Genomic DNA, 21,015 nt, shown 5'->3' with positions numbered 1-21,015 from the left:
CCACTCACATGATCCATCTTTTCTCCGAGCTGAATTTAGGGAAGAGCGCGCGGGAGCCAGATAAGGTAAGATTTATATTTACCCGTTAAGAGGCGCCCCCCTCCCCCGCCCCCGCCGTCCCGTCACCTCGGAGCGGCGTGGCTCGGGCGCAGCCCCGCACTGCGACACCCAGAGGGCACCCCGCCCCGGGCGCCCACCGCGCCCTCGGGCTCCGCGACCCCGGCCGCCCAGAGCCCCGAGCACTGATGATGCTCGATACACGCCCCGAGGGCTCACAGGCGCCCGGACGCCCTCCCAGCCCCGGCGCGCCCTATACCTTCGCGCCCCTCTGTTGCTGCCCCAAGATCGGGACCCCAGTGCCCCTTTCCCTGACACCCCCACAGTGGTCGAAGTTCCTACTTCCTCTATCCCTCCCAGGAGTCTTCTGCTCGGCTGGAAGCCGCAAGCCGGGTTTGGGTATCAAGTTCGCCAGAGGCGCGCGGAGTCCGCGTCCAGTCTTCCAGCGCCCCCTACTGGAGAGCGGCTCCCCGACCCCGCGGTAGGGGGGGGGGGGAGGGGCGGTGGCGGTGGTGGCAGCCGGGACGCAGGGTGCTTCTCGCCGTCTGGGGGTCAGTCCTCAGACCCCTCCTAGGCCCGCTGTCCTAGCTATCCAGACTGCCCTCGGACACCCCTCTCCAGCCCTTGGCCCGTCCCTTTGACGGGTGGAGACATCGGGAGCCCCAGAGCGGGGGCTCCCGTGACGACAGACTCCGGACTGTCCGCAGACTAGGCCTCATGGGGCGGGGTGCTGAGGTGACCACTTTTGGAACAGGGCAGGGCCTCGCGTGGGTCACTCCTGCGCGCTCGGGAGCAGGGTGTTTAGGACCCAGGGGCCGCCCGGGGGCGGCTCCCCAGGCCGCGGGAGATCCTTCTCCCCCCTCCCTCCCGGGGCGAGCGGCTCAGATGTCGGAGTAGCGGCGGCTCCCGGCGCTCCGCAACCTGCGTCTGCGGCAGCGGGGGCTGGCGGCCCGGCCCCTGCCCGGCCCCCTCCGGCAACCCCATGCCTCAGCCCTAACCCCTCCGCCCTCCCCCGCGGGGGGCATTTCCTGGTGCCCCCTGCCCTCCCCGTCCAAGTCAGGCGCCATGAACGACCAGTACCACCGGGCGGCCCGGGACGGCTACCTGGAGCTCCTCAAAGAGGCCACCAGGAAGGAGCTGAACGCCCCCGACGAGGATGGCATGACTCCCACCCTCTGGGCTGCCTACCATGGCAACCTGGAGTCCCTGCGTCTCATCGTGAGCCGAGGGTGAGTACCCACTCTGGCCCTGCCTAAGCCCGGTGGTGGAGGGGGTGGTGGAGGGAGAAGAGAGTCCTGGGCCCCCTCCCAGACCCTGAGACGCAGTCCCCAAGACTCCAAGGTACCTTCCCCCCACTCCTCTGAGCCACCCTCTTCTCTACGGACACTAAGGTGGAAGCTTGGAGCCTCGCGGTGGTGGGAGGGGGCACAACTTGAGGCATGTGACCCTGGTGACCTGGATGTGGGGCTAGGAGGGCAGCGACTGGGATTTGGGGGCCCACGATTGCGGGAGGGGTTGCAGAGTGAGGGGAAGGTGGGAGAGATTTCCTGGGTTGGGTCACCCCTGGAAGCAAGAGTGGGGATGGGAGAGAAGGGGCAGAAGTGGTGGCAGGACAGGCCCCTGACTCAGGAGGGCCTGGGGTCCAAAGGGCAACCCCCCCCCCCCAGCCGGTGCTGCACCTCCCTGCAGGCCAGGGCTCACACAGCTCTCTCCCAGCTCATTCTCGGGATTTATGGGCACTGTCCACAGCACCAAATGTCACTCCACACAGCCACCTCATTAACTCCCTCTGTGCCCCTCCCCCATGACGGCCTCCCTCTCCCCCCCTTAGGAGTTGTTTGGGGGGAAGAGTGGGCATAGAGTCCAGGTGTCAGAGCCAGGGAAGTGGTTTGAAGGTAGCGATTAAGGAATTCGGGGTCCAGGGCTGCTGACGTGGGCTCCCGGGGCTGAATGACACCGTGGACAACTTCCCAAGCCTCCACGGTTTTCTACAGAGAGGTCACCTGGTTGAACTGGACACCTGGGCCGCCTGGCCAGGGAAAAGGAGTGGAAGACGTGCCCCAGGAGGGTTACTAGGAGCATCTCAGGCCCTGGGAAATCACGGTGGAGACAAAAGGGGCCCAGCTGGCCCTGGTGCCCGATGCTGGCCTGTGGCCTGAACATGTGGTGGGTGGGGTGTGGTGGCTGGGGAGCCCCCTTGACCTCCCTCTGAGGCCCCGCTCCTCAGGCGGGCAGCAGGTGGGAACAGCCCCTGACACCAGGCAGCTAAGCTGTGTTCCAAGAAGCCAAGACTGGCCCCTTCCCACACCAAGAGAGCACACAGCGATCCTGCCGTCCTGCTCCTGCCATCAGAGAGGTCCATGGGAGGAGGGGAAAACGGTGGCTTCCCGGTGCACCAAGTCCCCAAACTCCTACAGACAGCAAGGGTTGGTGTTGGAAGGGGTATGGGCCAGATGCCAAGCAGCTCCTTGCCACATTGTCCTGCAGGACTTGGCACCAGTAGGAGAAGCGTGGAGAGGGTTGTGTGTGTCTGGGGGGAACTGTTGAGACAAGGGGGTGATTCTTCCTCCAGCCTTGCGGGGTGGCCTCGTGGCCTCATTAGTGTGAGCTAGGCCCCTGCGGGAGGGGAGCGCTTGGAGAAGGCAGCCGGAGCATGCCCAAGGGGGCACGGTCTGGTGGTGGAGGGGATTGGAGGGTGCTGGGTGGGTCCCCTGGGCAGGCCCAAGCCAGCCTGCCTGACAGGGCTCCCAAAGACGGGGCAGCCCCGGGAAGGGAGGGCTGCTGGGCCCAGGTTGCACACTCACCTCCTCCTCCCTTCCGACCTGGCTGCCCCCACACTCCCCTCCCAGCCCAGGCCAAGACCCGACACCTGCTCTCACACGCAGCCTTGCCAGGCCTGGCCCTGCTCCCTGCAGACGTGGCCGTGCCCGCCGACGCCCAGGCACACACTCTCACACACACTCACCCAGGGCTCAGGCTCAGCACCCATCACCCTCTCCTCCTCTTTTGTGGGCACCCTGCACCCGCAGCCACACTCACCACCACGCCTGCCTAGAGACCCAGACTCGCCCTGGCCCACCACCTCTCTGGGCCAGCTCCCCACTGGGCTCCATGAATAATTCACTCCTGTCTCTCTGGGCATCAAATATTTATCCCCTGAGATTCCCAGCCATCAGTTCTCTTGGGGAAGGCCCCGCCCCGGCCCCGCCTTTTCTGTCGCCCCGCCCCTTGCGAGTCTGGGGCCACTCCCCCCGCCCCCCCGGGCTCTGTCTAGGTCTGCCTGGTGTCTCCCGAGTCAGAGGAGACCTCTCGGGGCCCTCGGGGCCCGCCGGTGTGCCCGTGGGGCGGCCCACACGGGCCGGGAGCTCCCTACACCTGCAGCCAGTGCCGCCTGCCCGCCCCAAATGGTGTTGGCTCATCACCCTTCCTCGCGTGTCCTCCCTGCAGGGGTGACCCCGACAAGTGTGACATCTGGGGCAACACGCCCCTGCACCTGGCAGCTTCCAATGGCCACCTGCACTGCCTCTCCTTCCTGGTGTCCTTCGGGGCCAACATCTGGTGCCTGGACAACGACTACCACACGCCGCTGGACATGGCCGCCATGAAGGGCCACATGGAGTGCGTGCGCTACCTGGACTCCATCGCGGCCAAGCAGAGCAGCCTCAACCCCAAGCTGGTGGGCAAGCTGAAGGACAAGGCCTTCCGCGAGGCGGAGCGGCGCATCCGCGAGTGCGCCAAGATGCAGCGCAAGCACCACGAGCGCATGGAGCGGCGCTACCGGCGCGAGCTGGCCGAGCGGTCGGACACGCTCAGCTTCTCCAGCCTCACGTCCAGCACCCTGAGCCGCCGGCTGCAGCACCTGACGCTGGGCAGCCACCTGCCCTACTCGCAGGCCACGCTGCACGGCACGGCCAGGGGCAAGGCCAAGATCCAGCGGAAGCTGGAGCGGCGCAAGCAGGGCGGCGAGGGAACCTTCAAGATCTCCGAGGACGGCCGCAAGAGCGTGCGCTCGCTCTCGGGCCTGCAGCTGGGCAGCGACGTGATGTTCGTGCGCCAGGGCACCTACGCCAACCCCAAGGAGTGGGGCCGCTCCCCGCTCCGGGACATGTTCCTCTCGGACGAGGACAGCGTCTCCCGTGCCACGCTGGCGGCCGAGCCTGCCCACTCGGAGGTCAGCACCGACTCAGGCCACGACTCCCTGTTTACGCGGCCCGGCCTGGGCACCATGGTGTTCCGCCGGAACTACGTGACCAGCGGGCTGCACGGGCTGGGCCGCGAGGACGCAGCGCTGGACGGCGGGGGCGCGCCGCGAGGCCGGCTGCAGAGCTCCCCCAGCCTGGACGACGACAGCCTGGGCAGTGCCAACAGCCTGCAGGACCGCAGCTGCGGGGAGGAGCTGCCCTGGGACGAGCTGGACCTGGGCCTGGATGAGGACCTGGAGCCCGAGACGAGCCCGCTGGACACCTTCCTGGCCTCTCTGCACATGGACGACTTCGCCTCCCTCCTGCGGCAGGAGAAGATTGACCTCGAAGCGCTGATGCTGTGCTCCGACCTTGACCTCCGCAGCATCAGCGTCCCCCTGGGGCCCCGCAAGAAGATTCTGGGGGCCGTGAGGAGGAGGAGGCAGGCGCTGGAACGCCCGCCTGCTCTGGAGGACACAGAGTTGTGAGTGTCCTGGGCTTTGGGGGATGGGAAGAGGGGTCAGAAGGCCTTGGGGGTGGGATCTGCCTTTTCGGGAATGTGGGGGGGGGGGGCAATACCGTATTTCATAAAATCTAAGTCCCCATCCATTACAAGAGGTCCCACTGAATTTGTTTACCCCCAATTCTGAAAACGAAGCTGCCAGTTTCATGACAAGGGAGGAGGCCTTCTTATCACAGCTAATGTAAAATGCACCTTGACTTTGGAGATAATCAAAATGCCCCCAAATGGGTGTCTTAGGACAGTTGAGATCCAGTAGTCATAGTAATCAGAGCCCGGATGTTTTGAGCCCTCCCATCTACTGGGTGCTGGAGATACCGCTGCATGTGTCCCTTAATTGAGTCCTCCCCAGCTCCTGGGTGCAGGGGCTATATCACCCCCATTTTCCAGGGGAGTAAGTGGAGGCTCAGAGGGTTTGAGCGGCTCACCCCAAGGGACTGCTGCTACTTGATCCCCGGTCTGTGTGGCTCTAGAGCCTGGGGACTAGGTGACTCCCATGGAAGGAGAGTTGTGGCGTTCAAAAGCTGTCAGGGAGAGCTCAAGTCTGCTACTGGACTGGTGGCCGTCCCTGCCCCGATCCCTTTCTCAGGGCATCCCACAAGCCTAGCAAATGCTGCTGCCCCCTTTTGGTGTCTATGGCTTTTACCCTGCATGGCTGGGCAGGGGTGGGTGTGGGGAGGCAGTCTGGTTTAGAGTTCCGGGGATGGGGAGGAAACCCCTAGGCCAATGTCCCCATCCCTGACCGTTGGCCTGCCAGGAGAGGGTCAGTCGTCCAAATGGCTGGTCTTGGTTTAAAATGATGTCTTGAAAGCCCTTACCTGAAGTCTGTTTCTGTGTCTTTCTCTCCAGGTAACAGGGGCTCCTCTCTCCAGACCAAATGAATTGCGAGTTGCCACAACCCACCGTGAGGCCACAAGGTCCTCACGGTCGCCAGCCCTGAAGCCCCCCCCCGGCCCCTCCCCAGGAGCAAAGACCGTGTGGGTCATCTCCCTTGAAAGCCTGTCCACACTCCACAACTGAGGTGTAGCCTGGAGGTACCAGCAAGGGATCCAGGAACCCTTGAGCCACTCCTGTCTGAATGGCCCTAAAGGACATGTGGATTCCTGGGAGGCCAGCTCCAGAGGAAGGGCAGGGGACCCCTGGGGCCCCAGGGGATAGACGAAATACCCATTAGAGCTGGATGGGAGTGTGTGTGGAGGGGGCATGGCCTGTCCCAGGGGCCGCTGTCTCTCCCCACCCCTCCTCTGAGGGTCCTGCTGTGCTCAGGCTGGAGACTTGCTCACTTCTTACATTTTTGTGAAGGGAAGAGTTTGGGCTGGCTCCCTCCCCTCCCCCCACGCCGCAGAGAGGAGGTTCCTGGCTAGACTCTTCAGCCAAATGCCCTGACTTTGGTCCCCACTCCTGCCCCAAGCCAGCCCCCTTCTCCTTCACCTATTGGCCATGTCCGGGAGTTAGAGCGCCAGGCTGGCATGAAGTGGGGGCGACTGGCACCCTCACCAGCTCACCTGGTGGTGGGGCCTGGCCTGACTCTGCCCTCCTCACCCTGCCTCCAGCCTGGTCCCCCTCCAGGGACCCCAGAGGGTCAGGCCAATAGATGCAAGGTGCTAGAGCAATAATCTGCAGTATTATGGCCCCGAGGCCTGGCGGGCGTGCCCTGGGCTGGAGAAAGGCATCTGCCAACAGCCTCAGCTGGGTGTCTAGCCTAGTTTGGGCGAGTCCTGGGACATAGAAGAGCCTGGGGATGTGGATAATCTAAGCTGCTGACTGTCCCCAGGTCCCCAGGGCCCTGTGCATGTGTGTCTGTGCTGGGGGCTGGCTGGTGGCTTTCCCTCCGGGTCTGGAGGCGGCTGGGCAGCTGCGAGGTTCTGTGTAGGTAGGTCAGCAGGAGCTCAGTATGTGTCCCTGCTCTGTGATGGCAGTGAGACCAGGGAGGAGGCCAGCCCCGGACCCGCATCCCTGACCCTCCCGCTCCCACCGGGAGCACCACCGCAGCTCCCATCTCTTTCCTGGGCCCCCTTGGCTAGGTCAGGAGATGAGGGGACACCCAAAGAATGCCACAGGCCTCCCTCTGCATCTGTGTCTGTGCTGGGGGAGGGGGACGGGGGAGCGGTTTCCGTTCCCACAAAGAGGGCTTGGTGGCCTGTCGCTGCCACCCTGAGCCCATGCCAGTCCTTTGCCCTGTCATCTGGGCCTGGGGCCGCCCCCAAGTGCCGACTCGACTTTCTCAGAGCCCCAGGTGCTGCCCTTTCTCTTCTGTTCCCTGTTTGTGTCCTGCCTCAGCCTCCTCCGTGTTCTCCCAGTTCCCGGGGTGGGGCAGGCTCTGGGATTCCCACTGCCGCACAAAGTACCCCTCCCGCAGGCTCATTATAACTTTTGTAGAGAATGTTTTGTATCGTTGTCACACCTGTGTCTCGTTCTTTAACCACTGGGGAGTGGGAGAGGGAGAAGGTCTTTGTGTACTGAAGAGGGCTTGGTCTTCATGGGCCCCCTGGAGGGGGTCCAGGGATGGATGGTTGGGCATGCCCCACCCCCATGCATCCTTGCAGGGCCTTCCCTCATCCCTGGGTCTTCACCCTGCTGTTTCTGGGCCCAGAATTTGGAGCTGAGGGAGAGGGAGGGTTCAGAAGAATGGGGACAGGCAAGCTGGAAGCTGAGTGGGGGGGATGGTCCAGGCTGCAGCTGCTAAGGACAGCTTTCTCCATTTCCAATGGGGCCTGCCTGGCCTTCTCCAGACATGGGCAGAAGCTGTACCCGAGGAGGCCACCACTCATCACCCAGGCCCCATAAGCCCTCATCTCAAGGCCCCAGCCCATCCTGGGAGGCCACCAGTGCAGTCCCCATTTCCCTCACCACCCCAGGCAGCTCTTGGGGCAGCCCTATTTAGAACCTTCCTTTGTCCCAGAGGTAAGGCTTCTCCTTAAGCTGTAAGACAATGGCCTCTGTTTGCTCAGTCAAGCCTGAGAAAGGGCCCTGGAATCATTTTATTTCATTCCCTAAGGATGCTGGGTCAAGTGCTTCTGCTAAAGGGAGTTCAAGACAGCTCTCTCCCTCCAGCATCAATCAGAATGGTCCAGAGGATGTCCCAGCGGGAAGGTTGCTTAGCAACCATCTGGGGTTCTAGGTCATCTCCCTCCACTTTACAGATGGAAAAACGGAGGCCTACCAAGGGGATGATCCAGACTCAGAACACTAGCCTCCTGACTGCTGCCACACTTTCCTGCCCGCCTCCCCCCCCCCAGGCTGCTAAGGGGGCCAGCAGAGTGGTGGGATTCTGTCGGATGCTCCACAGGGTTGGCCACCCTGCGACCCCTGCTGGCCATCCTGGTCACTGCACCTACCTCAGGAAAGACCGGCCAGTCGTGGCGCCGCTGTTCCAGGAAACGGACATGGGGGGTGAGGACTGAGTAACAAGACAGCAGATAGGAACTTCAGCGTAGAGGCAGGGGCTAATCCGAAGCACTGGGGGCTGGGGTCTCCATGGGTCAGTGTGGCCCGAGGGTGGAAGCCTGAGGCACAAGAGCAGGTGCAGCTGCGGGAAGTCTGAGGGGACTTTAAACACAGTGAAGGGAAGAATTTTACGTGGTAAGGGGTTCAGCCCTCTCCACCCACTCCCCTTAAAATCTAGATCGAGGTTAGATCGAGGAAAGTTTAGAAAAATCCATTGCTCTTAGCCTTTTGGTATTAGAATCTGCTAATAATATGGGCCACTTTCCCTGGAAAAATGCACACCGGGCAGACAAACACTCATATACAATTTCGTTCATAATTCCAGGCAGTTCCTGGAGCTCCAAGAGGTCCAGGGACCCCATGTTAAGATGCCCTAGACTGCTCTGAAGTCACATCATAAACGGGATTACTAATTCGATGGAGATGGAGGTGTCAGAATGAATCAGGCAGGAAGGGCCTCTGGGTATGTGGCACAACCTCATTTTACAGATGAGATAACTGAGGCCCAGAGGGCAAGGGCCTGGCGGTAGATAGCAGAGCAGCCAAATGAGCAAAGTGGCACTAAGTGTCCTGATGCCCTTCCATGGTGCCAGCTGCCTCCTGTCCCCGTGTGAGACCAGTTCTGGACAGCACGACGGCCCTGTGCTCCCAGGGCATGCCTGTGTCACCTGTGAGATAAGCCTGGGTTGCACAGGACATGGCAGGACTCAGGAGACAGCCAGATCTGGGCGGCAAAACTGGCTCTGGCCCTTCCCAGCTGTGTGGCCCTGGGTAAGTTACTCAGCCTCTCTGGGTCTATTTCCTCAAATGAAATAGGTGGCTATAACTTATTATACTTATAGTGCTAACCCCATGGATCATTAGGAAGTGAAATGATCGTGCAGTGTTAATGCACAAGAAAGCACTTAGCACACCTGCCTGGTATTCAGTACATACCCGTTAGTAATGACCAGTTATCGGTGGTCTTGGGCCCATGAGGTGCTCACTGCATCTGTGGCCCCCTCCCCCAACCGTAGGTAAGTTCTAGGCCTTTCCAGAGAGCAGTTTTGCTTTTTTGAGCCCCATAGGCCACGCCACCCGTCACACTAGCTCCTGGAGACAGTACTGAAGGCATCCTGTTCCGACCAGCTGGGGGCGTTGAGGATCAGCCACTGGCTAAGGAATCGTAGGTTAGATAAGGATGGGTCACTATTCAGTGGGAAGACCCCTGGGGAATCAGAGTTGTTCCTGGGCTGCCCAAGGAGCTGGGCATTTTTTCCGGAGGAAGAATCACAGGTCCATTGGCCTGGCCCCATTATACTACTCTCTGAACGTTAGAGTTTATCAAAAACTCTCCCTATTCCTGTGAGGTAGGTGGGTGAGGAGTTTTAGCCCCACTCCATAGATGAAAAGATTGAGCATCAGAGAGGTTTTGTGACATATTTAGGTCCCAGTAAATTAAGGAAAATTCAGGCTCCCTAACCGGGTCCCTTCAGCCACTCCTGTCTCCAGAGGTAAGCTTTCATGTTTTTTCACTATTAATGTTGAGAACGTATAAGGTGTTAGGTGCTTATGTTACTTTATATACATTCAATCCTCACAATAAAGCCACAGCTCTATAAAACAAGGACTATATTATGATTATTATCCCCATTTTATGGGTGGGAAAACAGAAGGTCAGAGCATGGATATGAATTGCCCAAGGTCACAGAGCTATTAGGTGGACAAACCAGGCCTCAGAGACAAAGTTCCGTGGTACTATGCCTAACCATGGCATATCGCCCCCCCGCCCCTCCCACCCAAGCACTTGTATCCTTTGGTGGGAGTTGTTTTTGGTGTTAGGTCCCCTCGACCTGGTCGTGCCTGGTCTAGACAGATGCCAGACTCAGGCTGGCATGGCGGGGTGGGGGCGGGATGCTGGCAACTTTAGTGGCCTAAGCACCTGGGCTGACCCACCTGTCCTGAGGGGCTGGGCTGAGAGAGGGCCAGTTGGGGTGTGGGTCCACTGGGAAAGATACTGGGGGGCTGTGTGGGAGGGTAAAAGCCGGCCCAGATGGGGAAGCAAGGGTCTGAAGCATTTTGTCGTGACTAGGGAGTCTGCCTGTCCCCCTTTCTGTCTCCCTATCCCTTGGTCTCTCTGCCCTATCTCTCCTTGTAACACAGGGGCTCCTCCCCAGTCTCTTCTCTATCCCCTCTTTCTGTTGCCTTGTCTTTCTAGACTTCTGTCTCCCTTGCTGTTGGTCACATAATAAGAAATGTATATTTGGTAACTGCTCCCAGCTCCTGACACAGAGCTCCTGAGTCCCTTGGAAGTCCCTGGGTGATAGGAATATCTTTTGTTCACATGAAGTGACTCTGGGGGGGCTCCAGAACAGATTCGGGATGGGGGCTTGTCACTATGGCTAGCAGCCTGGAACTTTCAGTGCCTCTCCATCCTTTGGGGAGGGGAGAGGAGCTGGAGATCGGATTAATGATTGATCATGCCTTCATAATGAAACCTCTATAAGCAACCCTAAACTACGGGGTTCAGAGAGCTTCTGAGTTGATGAATGCATCCATGTTATGAGAGAGTAGTGTCTGCTCCACAGGGACAGAAGCTCCTGCACTCAGGAGCCTTCTGGACCCTATGTATCTCCTCATCTGGTTGTTAATACGGATCCATTATAACACACTTTACAACAAACTGATAAATGTAAGTAAAGCTCTTTTCTCAGCTCTGTGAGCTCTTCTAGCAAGTTATTGAGGCTCAGGGGCAGGTTCTGGGAACCCCCAAATTTGTAGCCAAGTTGGGCAGAAGTGCAGGTAGCCCGGGGACCCAGGAAGTGAGGGCGTCTTTGTGGCACCGAACCCTGGGATCTGTGGAGTCTGACACTAACCCGTAGTCAACTTCAGAATGGAATCAAATTACAGGTTGGTTGGTGCCCAGTGTTGGAGAATTGGTTGTTGGTGTGGGGAAAAGCCTACATTTGGTGTCAGAAGTGTGAGGAGAGGAGCAGATTTGGCGTCTTTCTCTCAATCTGTCTTCCCATGCGTTCAGGCTCCTTGTCCCCCTCCCCATCTTGGTCCTGGTCCTGCCTCAGGTTGAACCAGAACTCTGGAGCCCAGCCTGTCCTTAAAGGCCCCTCCTCTCCTCACCCCACACCTCAAACTCAGCAGCCCGAGGCACCCCCCCAGGGATCCCTAAGGTTTCCTGGAACCCAGCATTAAAACCACTGAAGTCATGCCTGAACTACATGGGCAGCATAGCGACTATGCATATGGGTTCAAATCCCAGACCTGCCACGGCAAAGCAATGACCTTGGTCAAGTCACTTAACTGCTGTGTTTCTTCTTCCTTAATATGGACGTGTAATGGCCTTCCTTAAATTTACAAATTTTTAAAAATGTTTATTTATTTTTAAGAGAGAGACAGAATGCAAGCAGGGGAGGTGCAGAGCGAGAGGGAGACACAGAATCCAAAGCAGGGTCCAGGCTCTGAGCTGTCAGCACAGAGCCTGACATGGGGCTCGAACTCATGGACAGCGAGATCATGACCTGAGCAAAAGTCGGATGCTTAACCAACTGAGCCACTCAGGTGCCCCCATTTTTTTAAAAGTTTATTTATTTAAGGGGTGGGGGGAGAAAGAGAGAGAGAGACACTGCACAAGTGCACATGCAAAGGCAGGAAAGGAGCAGAGAGAGAGGGAGACACAGAATCCCAAGCAGGCTCTGTGCTGTCAGCGCAGAGCCTGATGTGGGGCTTGAACTCTCACAAAACGTGAGGTCATGACTTGAGCTGAAACCGAGAGTTGAACACTTAACCGACTGAGCCACCCAGGCCCATCTGCGAAGTGGGTTCTCTGTTGGGGGTCCTGTATGAGAGCTGTCTGGCACCCAGCAGGCACACAGCACGGGTCTCTGACCTGAGTCTCACCTCCCATCCATAATAGTAGTAACACGCGGTATGACCCAAGCATTTCAAGTGTGTTAGTCACATGGTCTCCAGGGCTGTTGTGATTCCTGGTTTTCAGACGAGGAAACCAAGGCGCAGAGATGTTTGTAAAACGTGCCCAAGCTCACAGGGCTGGCAGTGGTGGAGCTAGGGCTCCAAGCCAGACAGGCTGGCTCCTGTCTGTGCCATGTCTCATCATGATGTGAGCATTTATCGAGCACCTGCTGTATGTCAGCACTTTACATCTGTGATGGCTATGAATTCACATGACAGCCTCATTTAATAATTACAGGGGGTCAATTAACCCATTTGACAGAGGAGAAAACCGAGACTGAAGAACACTAAGTTGTTGTGTGGCTCATACAGCCAGTAAGAGCACACACAGGGCCTGACTCCTTGTCTGTCTGACTCTGCATAGCTGCACTCTGGACCAGCTGCTCCCCGGGTTTCTATAGCTGAATGACTAAGTCTGATGGGGTTTGGAGACCGAGGTAGGGAAACTTCTGGCAAGTCCATTCAGAGCCCCTAATGCCTGGTCTTTAGAGAAAGGCCCTTGGGGCGTGCCAGTGTGGTGCGCCCTGGAAAGCTTTTAAAGCTACAAATCTCATTTTTACCTTCTCTCACTGTGGCTTCTTTGTTCCATGGGCCCACGTGGGTCTGCATGGGCATTTTGGGGGGCTGTGGGACCCTCTCCCTGCTCTGGATATGCACACTCCTGAGAAGCGTTTCCTCTGGACCCTGAACAGTAGCTGATGGGGCCCTGGTCGGCAGGGGAAGGGGCTTGCTCTGGAAGGAGAGGGGGCGGAGACAACAGTAGCTGCCAGTCTGACCCCTGACCCCCAACACCACTGTCCCCTTTCCACAGAGTCACAGCACCCTCACAGTCTCTTCAAGTGGGCAAGGGCAGGAAGGCATTCTTTACTAGCCCCATTTCTCAGATGGGGCAACTGAGATTCAGGAGAGCCAATGACCCGCCAGCAAGTGCCCAAACCAGGGTGTCAATTCTGGTGCATTTGCACTGCCACTCCCTGTTAGCTGTCTTCTCAGAGCACTTTCACATACCAGGCACGGCAAACCCTTGAGCACAGCATCACTGCCCCGCCTCATGGGTAAGGAAACCAGGACTCATGTCGTTTGGGTCATTTTTCCAAGCCCCTAAGAGCACAAGCGTCAGGGCTGTGGGATTCAAACCCCAAACCCTGGTTCTTTCTACCCCATTCCCTGAGCCACCTCCCCAGGCTCTCACCTGGCACAAGGGCAGCTCGTGGATTCCCCAGGTCAGAACAGGGGCTCAGCGGGCAGGATTTGGGGAGGGGGGAGGAGGGACAGGCTGGACTCACTGTCTCCCCCTCTTCCTCCATTCCTGTTTACCTCACTCCTGCTCAGCCTCGAGATCTACTACTGACTGCTTTCCACTGTGTGTGCCTGTGTGTGTGTGTGTGTGTGTGTGTGTGATGGGCGTGAGGGCACTGACTCTATGCAAGCCCAGGGTGAGTGCAGTGGACCCAGAGCTCTCCTGTGAGCTGAGCATGCTTGTGTGTGTCTGTGGTTTTGCTCGCTGATCTTCGTTTCAGGGCCAAGTTTCCCGGGAGAGGGGCGTGTGCACGTGTGTGCTTGCATGTGTGTGCACATATGTGCATACACACTCACAGAGGACTCCATGACTTTGTCTACGGTCTATATTTCAACTCCTTCTCTCACTTGTTATATTTAGAGCCGCAGCTCCTTTAGCCTGGAAGGTTGAAGCCCCAGCCACCCACACCACCTGTCCTCATCCCATCCCTTGTCTTGAATCGGGGGTTCCCACCAAACTTTCCCCAAACCCTCTCTGGGTGACTGGTTTGCTGGGGGTCAGAACCCCAGGGGCCTGGGTGGGCAACTTCCCCTGAGCCGGGGTGTCCAGTTGGGATGCTGAGCTGTGCCACTTTCTGGGAAGGCTAAGTTGCCTTTCCAAGCCTCCAAGTTTCCACCTGTGAGTGGAGCTAACCAAACCCCACGTTGTAGGCCTGTTGGGAGGCTACACTATATGAAGCCCTTAGCTCAGGTCGTGACACCCTGTAGGCGGAGGACCTGGTCGACAGGAATCTGGCGATGGGGAGGGCTCGGTGGGCATCAGCCAGGCCTGGGCATCCCTGAGCTGGAAACACCGAGAACCCACATGCCGGGTTGTCTGCAACTCCCTCTTCCCTGGTCCCCACACCTTCTGTACAGCAGTTCAGTATTGTAGAACAGAAGTGGGAGGAGGCATCATGCCCCTGAACCCCAGCCAATAGATGTTAGATTTCAGTCATATCAATATTCAGCATTACAATAGTGTTATAATTACCATAGCACAAGGAATGGCTTAGCGATGCCAATACCGTGAGCACTGGCCCTATGGTCCATTGATATCCGTAGTACAGAAGTGATATTATTACTTTCTCCAGTGACCCAGTAAGCTAGGTAGTATCACCCTCATCCACTGCAAATCACCTTGTCAGAGACCTGAGGCTCAGAGAGGTCAAGCAACTCACCTAAGGTCACACAGCAAGAACAAACGTGGGTGTGTTTGAGTCCAGAGCCTTGCTGTAGTAGACAGTAGACTGTTCTCAGTCGCCTCCACACTGTGTAAGAATCGTGGCCCTCATTCCCTTTCCAGCCTTGGCGCTGGCCCCACCAGGCCCAACAACACACCCTTCAGGCTAATCTATGCCCCAAAGTCACTCACACACACTGGACTGTGGTGCTGACCTGACACGGTGAGAGGGACCAAGGGATCCTTGGAAAACCTCACCGGTCAGGAGTCTGGGTTGCTAACAATTCCAGCCTTGGATTTTCAAGGACTTAGCTTGTTCTATAACTTGGAAAGGTAGCCTGGGTCTCAGTGTCCTTTCCCGCCAGGTGGGGACAGGCTGACAGTCTCAGAGCCTCAGCAGCATCTCCACCAGCTCGAGGCCGGCCCCCTTTCCCTCACCTGTCTCACTCCCTGGCCTGCCCCTCTGGGCCATCACCAACCTGGCTTCGTCCCTGCAGAGCCGCTGGTGGCCTAGAAGGTGGGATGCACAGCACAGGCAGCTGTGGCGGGCCAGGGCTAGGGTCCTTGGAGGTGAGGCTGATGCTGACAGTCCATCGGTGTGGCCCTGCCCTGCTGGAGCCAAGGGCACCTGGGATGCCGGTCCCACTCTCAGCTGATCAAGATCTGAGCCCCGGCCTGGCCACTTGTCCTCCAGAGTGCTCGGCCCCGCCCCTGTGAATAATGCCGCTTGCCTCCTGGAGTCGAGCCTCGCTGGGCTTTGATGATTTGGGGGGGTAGCACGAATGGGCGGAAGACAAGGAAGGCTTACAGATCCAGCCACCCAGGCCTGGAGCCTAGAAATGGGTGCATTGCTGGTGGGAGGTGCCATTCTAATCCACCCCATGTCCCCCCCACCCCCACCCCAAGCCTCCCAGTAGCCACCTTCCAGGTGTCCAAACCTATCTCTGATTCTCACGATCCCCTTCCAGGCCCTGGGGCTGGGGCAAGGCTCCTTCCCACCCCACCCCAACCACAATGATAATTAACCCCAATGAACCCCAGCAAATAAATATGTGAATTGCAAAAGGGAGGAATCATAGCTGCCCCCGGGTGGGGAACTCCAGAGGTCCCTGGAAGGCCAAAACCAGCATCTTCTAACACCATCCCTATACAGCCCCCCTGCCCCCCAGTTTTGCCTGGGTAGGTCCCAGGGCACCCTGCCCACTGGGGCCTGGGAGGAGGGCTCACCCGTCTCAAGTTAGGACCGGTGTCTTTTTTAAGTTTATTTATTTATTTTGAGAGAGAGAGAGATAGAGAGAGAGCACAAGCAGGGGAGGAGCAGAGAGAGAGAATCCCAAGCAGGCTCCGTACTGTCAGCATGAAGCCTGATGCGGAGCTCGAACCTGCGAACCATGAGATCATGACCGGAGCCGAAGTCAAGAGTCGGACATTCAACCTACCCAGCCACCCAGGCTCCCCCATCATCTAATTTTTTTTTTAACTTTTATCTCCTCCTTCCTTTCTCCTGAGCCTGTCTTCCTAATCTTTCCACTCATGCATCTATTCATTTATTCAACCAATGTTTACTGAATACTTACTATGTGCCACCCACTGTGTGAGACCCCAGGGAATGGGTGTCGTCCAGAGAACAGGAGGGACCGTCTGTGTGCCAAGCCCCAGCCCCTTCTCCTTCGGGCAGCCTGTTTTGACTCACACTGGTCTGTCCATCAGTTGGTAAACATCAGCCAGGCGTGATGGGTGTGTAAGTATGATTGAAGGTTATGGAGGAAGCTCAGGAAACATAAGGAAGGTGTGTGTGGGGTCCAGAGAGGAATGGGACAGAGTCTGGCAGACCAGGTGCTTCTCCCAACCCCACATGCCCAGCTGCCAACCCCCATGGCCAGGAGAACAGAGATGCCAGCCCCAACCTGCTTTCCCACGCTTCACCGTTGTTGGATTTACAGATGATGTCTACTTCCTGACTTTTATCTCTTTTTTTTTTTAACATTTATTTATTTTTGAGAGGCAGAGAGAGAGTGCAAGCAGGGGAGGGGCAGAGAGAGAAGGAAACACAGAATCTGAAATATGGTCCAGGCTCTGAGCAAGCTGTCAGCACAGAGCCTGATGCGGGGCTCGAACCCACAAACTATGAGATCGTGACCTGAGCTGAAGTCGGATGCTCAACTGACTGAGTCACCCAGGTGCCCCTGATTTTTATCTCTTAAAACAAACAAACAAACAAAAACTTACCAGCTAGAAACATAAAACAAATGTTTTAATTAAAACAGAACATACAGGGGCACCTGGGTGGCTCAGGTGGTTAAGTATCCGACTTCAGCTCAGGTCATGATCTCACAGTTTGTGGGTTTGAGCCCCACGTTGGGCTCTGTGCTGACAGCTCAGAGCCTGGAGCCTGCTTCAGATTCTGTACCTCCTCTCTCTGCCCCTCCCCTGCTCGTGCGATCTCTCTCTCTGTCAAAAATAAATAAACATTAAACATTTATAAAACAGAACATACATAGAGAAAAATGCCCACATAATAGTAGCATGATGAATTTTTACAAAGGGTAAGTAACACCCAGAGCAAGAAACAAAAACACTTAGCAGCCCCCAGAAACCCCTATGTACCCCCTTCTGTGACTACCTCTATCAGTAATGGCCATCCTAAGCCTGTTTTTGAATTTTGTAGGAATGGAGTCAAACGAAGTCTGTGCTCTGTTGTGTCTGGCTCGGTTTACTCAACATTAGGCTTGGGCTAACACACCCTGACATCCACATTTCACATTTTATTTATCATTCTACTGTTGGGGGATACCTGAGTTGTCCCCCCCCCCAAAGCTTTTTTTGTGTGCCTATTTTGAGTATTGTGGCTACGAACATTTTTGTATATTTCTTTGCATTTCTGCTGAGTATATACCCAGGGCATGCCTGTGTTCAGCTCTAATGATGAAGCTCTTTCCATTTAAAGAGAGAATCTGCCTTCCTGTTTTGTTTTTGCTTTAATCAACTTTATTGAGGTATCGTTAACTATAATAAAATGCACCCATTTCAAGTGTGTCGGCCCACGACTTTAGACAAACGTGTGCACAATCAAGACACAGACCGCTCCCATCCCCCCGGAAAGCTTCGTAGTGTCCCTTTGCAATTACTGTTCCCCACCCACCCCTTCCTGGGCGACTACTAATTTGATTTCTATCACCATATACTAGTCCTGCTGTTGTCGAACTTCCTATATATGGAATCACAGAGTGACTACTTGCTTGTGTCTGGCTTCGTGCCCTCAGCATTTGGCCCGTGGGATCGCTTCAGCTCATCTCTACCGCTCGTCTGCTCTGTTGCCGGAACCTCCTTTATACGTGCCGCGTGAATGTATCCGTTTGCTCATCCATTCTTCTGTCGGCGGACATTCAGGCTGTTTCCAGTTTGGCCGTCGTGAACAACGCTGCTACGATCGGCGAGACACAGGTTTTTATGGGGACACATGTTTTTATTTCTGTTGGTTGAATACCTCGGAGCTGAATGGCTGGGTCACAGGGTAAGCCTGTAGTTACCCTCACACGAAGCTGCCAAAGTGTTTTCCAAAGGGGTGGAACCACCTTGTGCTCCTGTCAGCCACGAATGAGAGGTCAGTTTCTCCACACCCCGTTGCCCACATTTAGTGTCGCCTGGCTGTTTAATTTTAGCCAGTACAGTGGGTCGGAAGGGCTACCTCATTGAGGGGGGGTGAAATATGCATTTCCCTAAAGGCTAAAGATGTGAAGCATCTTTTCACATGCTCACTGGTCGTGCGTCCATCGCCTCCTGATTTTGATTTCACCCTCTTCCCGTCCTGCAGCATCCCTCCCCTGCCACCTACACCCTCAGTACCCTCTTGTTTTAGGGTACTGAAACAGTCTCCAAACTAGTCTCTTGCACTCAGTGTCTGCTCCACTGTGCCGGGCGGCCCTTCCTGAACACATCTCACAAGGCTCTAAAGGCTGCTAGGGCTCCCCCAGTCTGCAGGATGGGAGCCCAGACTTCTCAGCCTGCCATTGTCTGTACTTCCGGCTGCTGGCCCCCCAGCCTTTCTCTCCTGCCTCTCCTCACAGTCTCCCAGGCCCCACTCCTGCTCCACGTCTTGAAGACCCAGAATATCTTCTTCTCCTCCTTCTTACGCGGGTTTAAGTCTGTTCTAAATGGAGTCTGTCTCTCTCCAGGGAGGCTGCCAGCCCAGCCCACCCATGGGGATTCTCTGTCTCCCTCTCTCTCTCTCTGCCCCTCCCCCGCTCATGTGTATGCCTGTGTGTGTGTGTGTGTGTGTGTGTGTGTGCGTGTGCGTGCGCTCTCTCTCTCTCTCAAATAAGTAAACTCAAAAAAAAAATTTTAATGTTTATTTATTTTTGAGAGAGAGAGAGAGAGAGACAGTGTGAATGGGGGAGGGGCAGAGAGAGAGAGAGAGAGAGAGACAGAGAGAGAGAGAGGGAGACACAGAATTCAAAACAGGCTCCAGGCTCTGAGCTGTCAGCACAGAGCCTCACGGGGGGGGCTCGAACTCGGGAACGGTGAGATCATGACCTAGGCCGAAGTCGGACACTTAACCAGCTGAGCCACCCAGGGGCTCCCAAAGTCAATAAACTTTTAAAAAATTAAAAGAAAAAGGATCGATAGAAACAAACGATAATTGAGTTTGGAGTAGACAGATTTGGATTTGAGTTCTTGTTCTGCCATTTAGTAACTTTGGGGTGGGTGTTGGGCAGATCTGTTCATCTCTCTGTGCCTCTGTGGATCAGATGGGGATGATGCCACCCTGTGGGGTTGTGGGAAAAACACAAAACCTAATAAGGGTATGGAAACCAGTGGTGAAACTATAAGGAGCCAGATGTGGGTGTGTGTGTGTGGACGCGCACGTGTGTGAGGTGAGAATTGGTCTATTAGATTGTAAGCCCCTTAGAATACTGACCTGATAAAGAAGTCTTACCCTTTTATACAGCATTGGAGGGATTGGCTCATAAGAATTCACGACTGAAGATGCCGCGGTAGACAGAGGAATCAGTCATCAGTGTCCCTAACCTCCTCACAAAGCTCTCCTCCATTTCTTTTCTCCACCTCCTTCTCCTCGTGCTTTTCTTCCTCCTTCCCAAAGATCCCCTCTGCAAATGCGGCCCTTGCTGTGCCAGACCTCCTTTAGAAAAGGACTTCAGGGGCGACTGGGTGGCTCAGTGGGTTAAGCGTCTAACTTCCGCTCAGGTCATGATCTCGTGGTTTGTGGGTTCGAGCCCTGCATGGGGCTCTGTGCTGACAGCTCAGAGCCTGGAGCCTGCTTTGGATTCTGTGTCTCTCTCTGCCCCTCCCCTGTTCTGTGTGTGTGTCTCTCTTTCTCAAAAATAAATCAACATTAAAAAAAAAAAAAAAGAAAGGGACTTCAATGTGAAACCAAGGGGAATGCAAAAACCAAGGAAAAAAGAGAATAGACCCTCAGACGCAGACAAGGGAGTCTGTAGAGCACAGTGGTTTGTGACGGGAGACCTTCCAGCAGCTCCGGGTTGGGGCTACACTGATGGAAAGGGGCCAGGATGGTGTTGCTCCCAAGGCAGGGGGGTGGGTGCTGTTTGCCGTGACCGTGGGCGCCCTTGAGCGACTGGAACTGCAGAACCCCACTCTGGGTGACCTCTGGGTGTGTTTTCTCTATGGTTATCCCCTTCTCTATGGTTCTTCCTTTTGGAGCTTCTCATTCCAAAAATCGCTGGGCTGGAGAGCCAGTTCTCCATAGGTCACCATTGCTAAAGGCTGGGACCAGAGGGACCCGCACTCCCCATCTGTCTGGAGTGAGTTCTTGAACTTTCTGCCCCACGAATTCAAAAATGTTTATGTGCCAAGCACTGTTCTAGCTACTAAAGATAAGGCCTGAGCAAAAGCGTCAAGGTAACGCCCCGCCGGCACCCAGCGTCCAGTCTGTCGGTGGAGACAGACGTGCCCGGGTCACACGTGGGAGCGTCTGCAAAGTGCTACTGAGAAAAATACACAGGCTAGGAGATAAAAATGCTACAGCAAACTCCAGAGGCTGCGGGGACGGGAGAACGCGAGGAAGGGATCTGAGGTCAGGCGGGTCCGAGAAGGGTCTGGAGGGTGGGGTGGGGGCCTCTCCATGGGGGTCTCCGCGGCACTCTCCGCCCGAGTTCCCTCTAGCCCGGGCTGATTCTCTATCCAGGGTGGCCTCCCTACCCGCACGGACCCGCCCGCTCCTCCTGCGGCTTTTCTGTTCCCTCCCGCCCCGAGGGCGCCCCCGGGGGCCGGGCCGGGTCGCTCCCCGTTTCCACCCCCCCCCCCCACGCCGCGAGCGGCAGGAGGCGCTCGGGTGCCCCGCACGCACTGTGACTCGGAGGGCGGGTGTCCCCAGCCAGCGCGTGACTCCGCCCCTGCCAGCCCCC

At 56.6% G+C, this 21,015-nt stretch overlaps 1 protein-coding gene across 1 annotated transcript; it reads left to right on the top strand.

The window, feature by feature from the left end:
• The first annotated feature begins 1,122 nt into the window (after window positions 1–1,122).
• On the top strand, window positions 1,123–4,726 carry USH1G (USH1 protein network component sans). The gene is made up of 2 exons (XM_030296001.1): window positions 1,123–1,286; window positions 3,505–4,726. The coding sequence occupies exons 1-2, from the start codon at window positions 1,123–1,125 to the stop codon at window positions 4,724–4,726; spliced, it is 1,386 nt and encodes a 461-aa protein (XP_030151861.1).
• Window positions 4,727–21,015: the final 16,289 nt, after the last annotated feature.

This window comes from Lynx canadensis, chromosome E1, assembly GCF_007474595.2.
Source record: "Lynx canadensis isolate LIC74 chromosome E1, mLynCan4.pri.v2, whole genome shotgun sequence".
Lineage (NCBI taxonomy): Eukaryota > Metazoa > Chordata > Mammalia > Carnivora > Felidae > Lynx > Lynx canadensis.
This window is presented reverse-complemented; position numbering and strand designations above follow the sequence as displayed.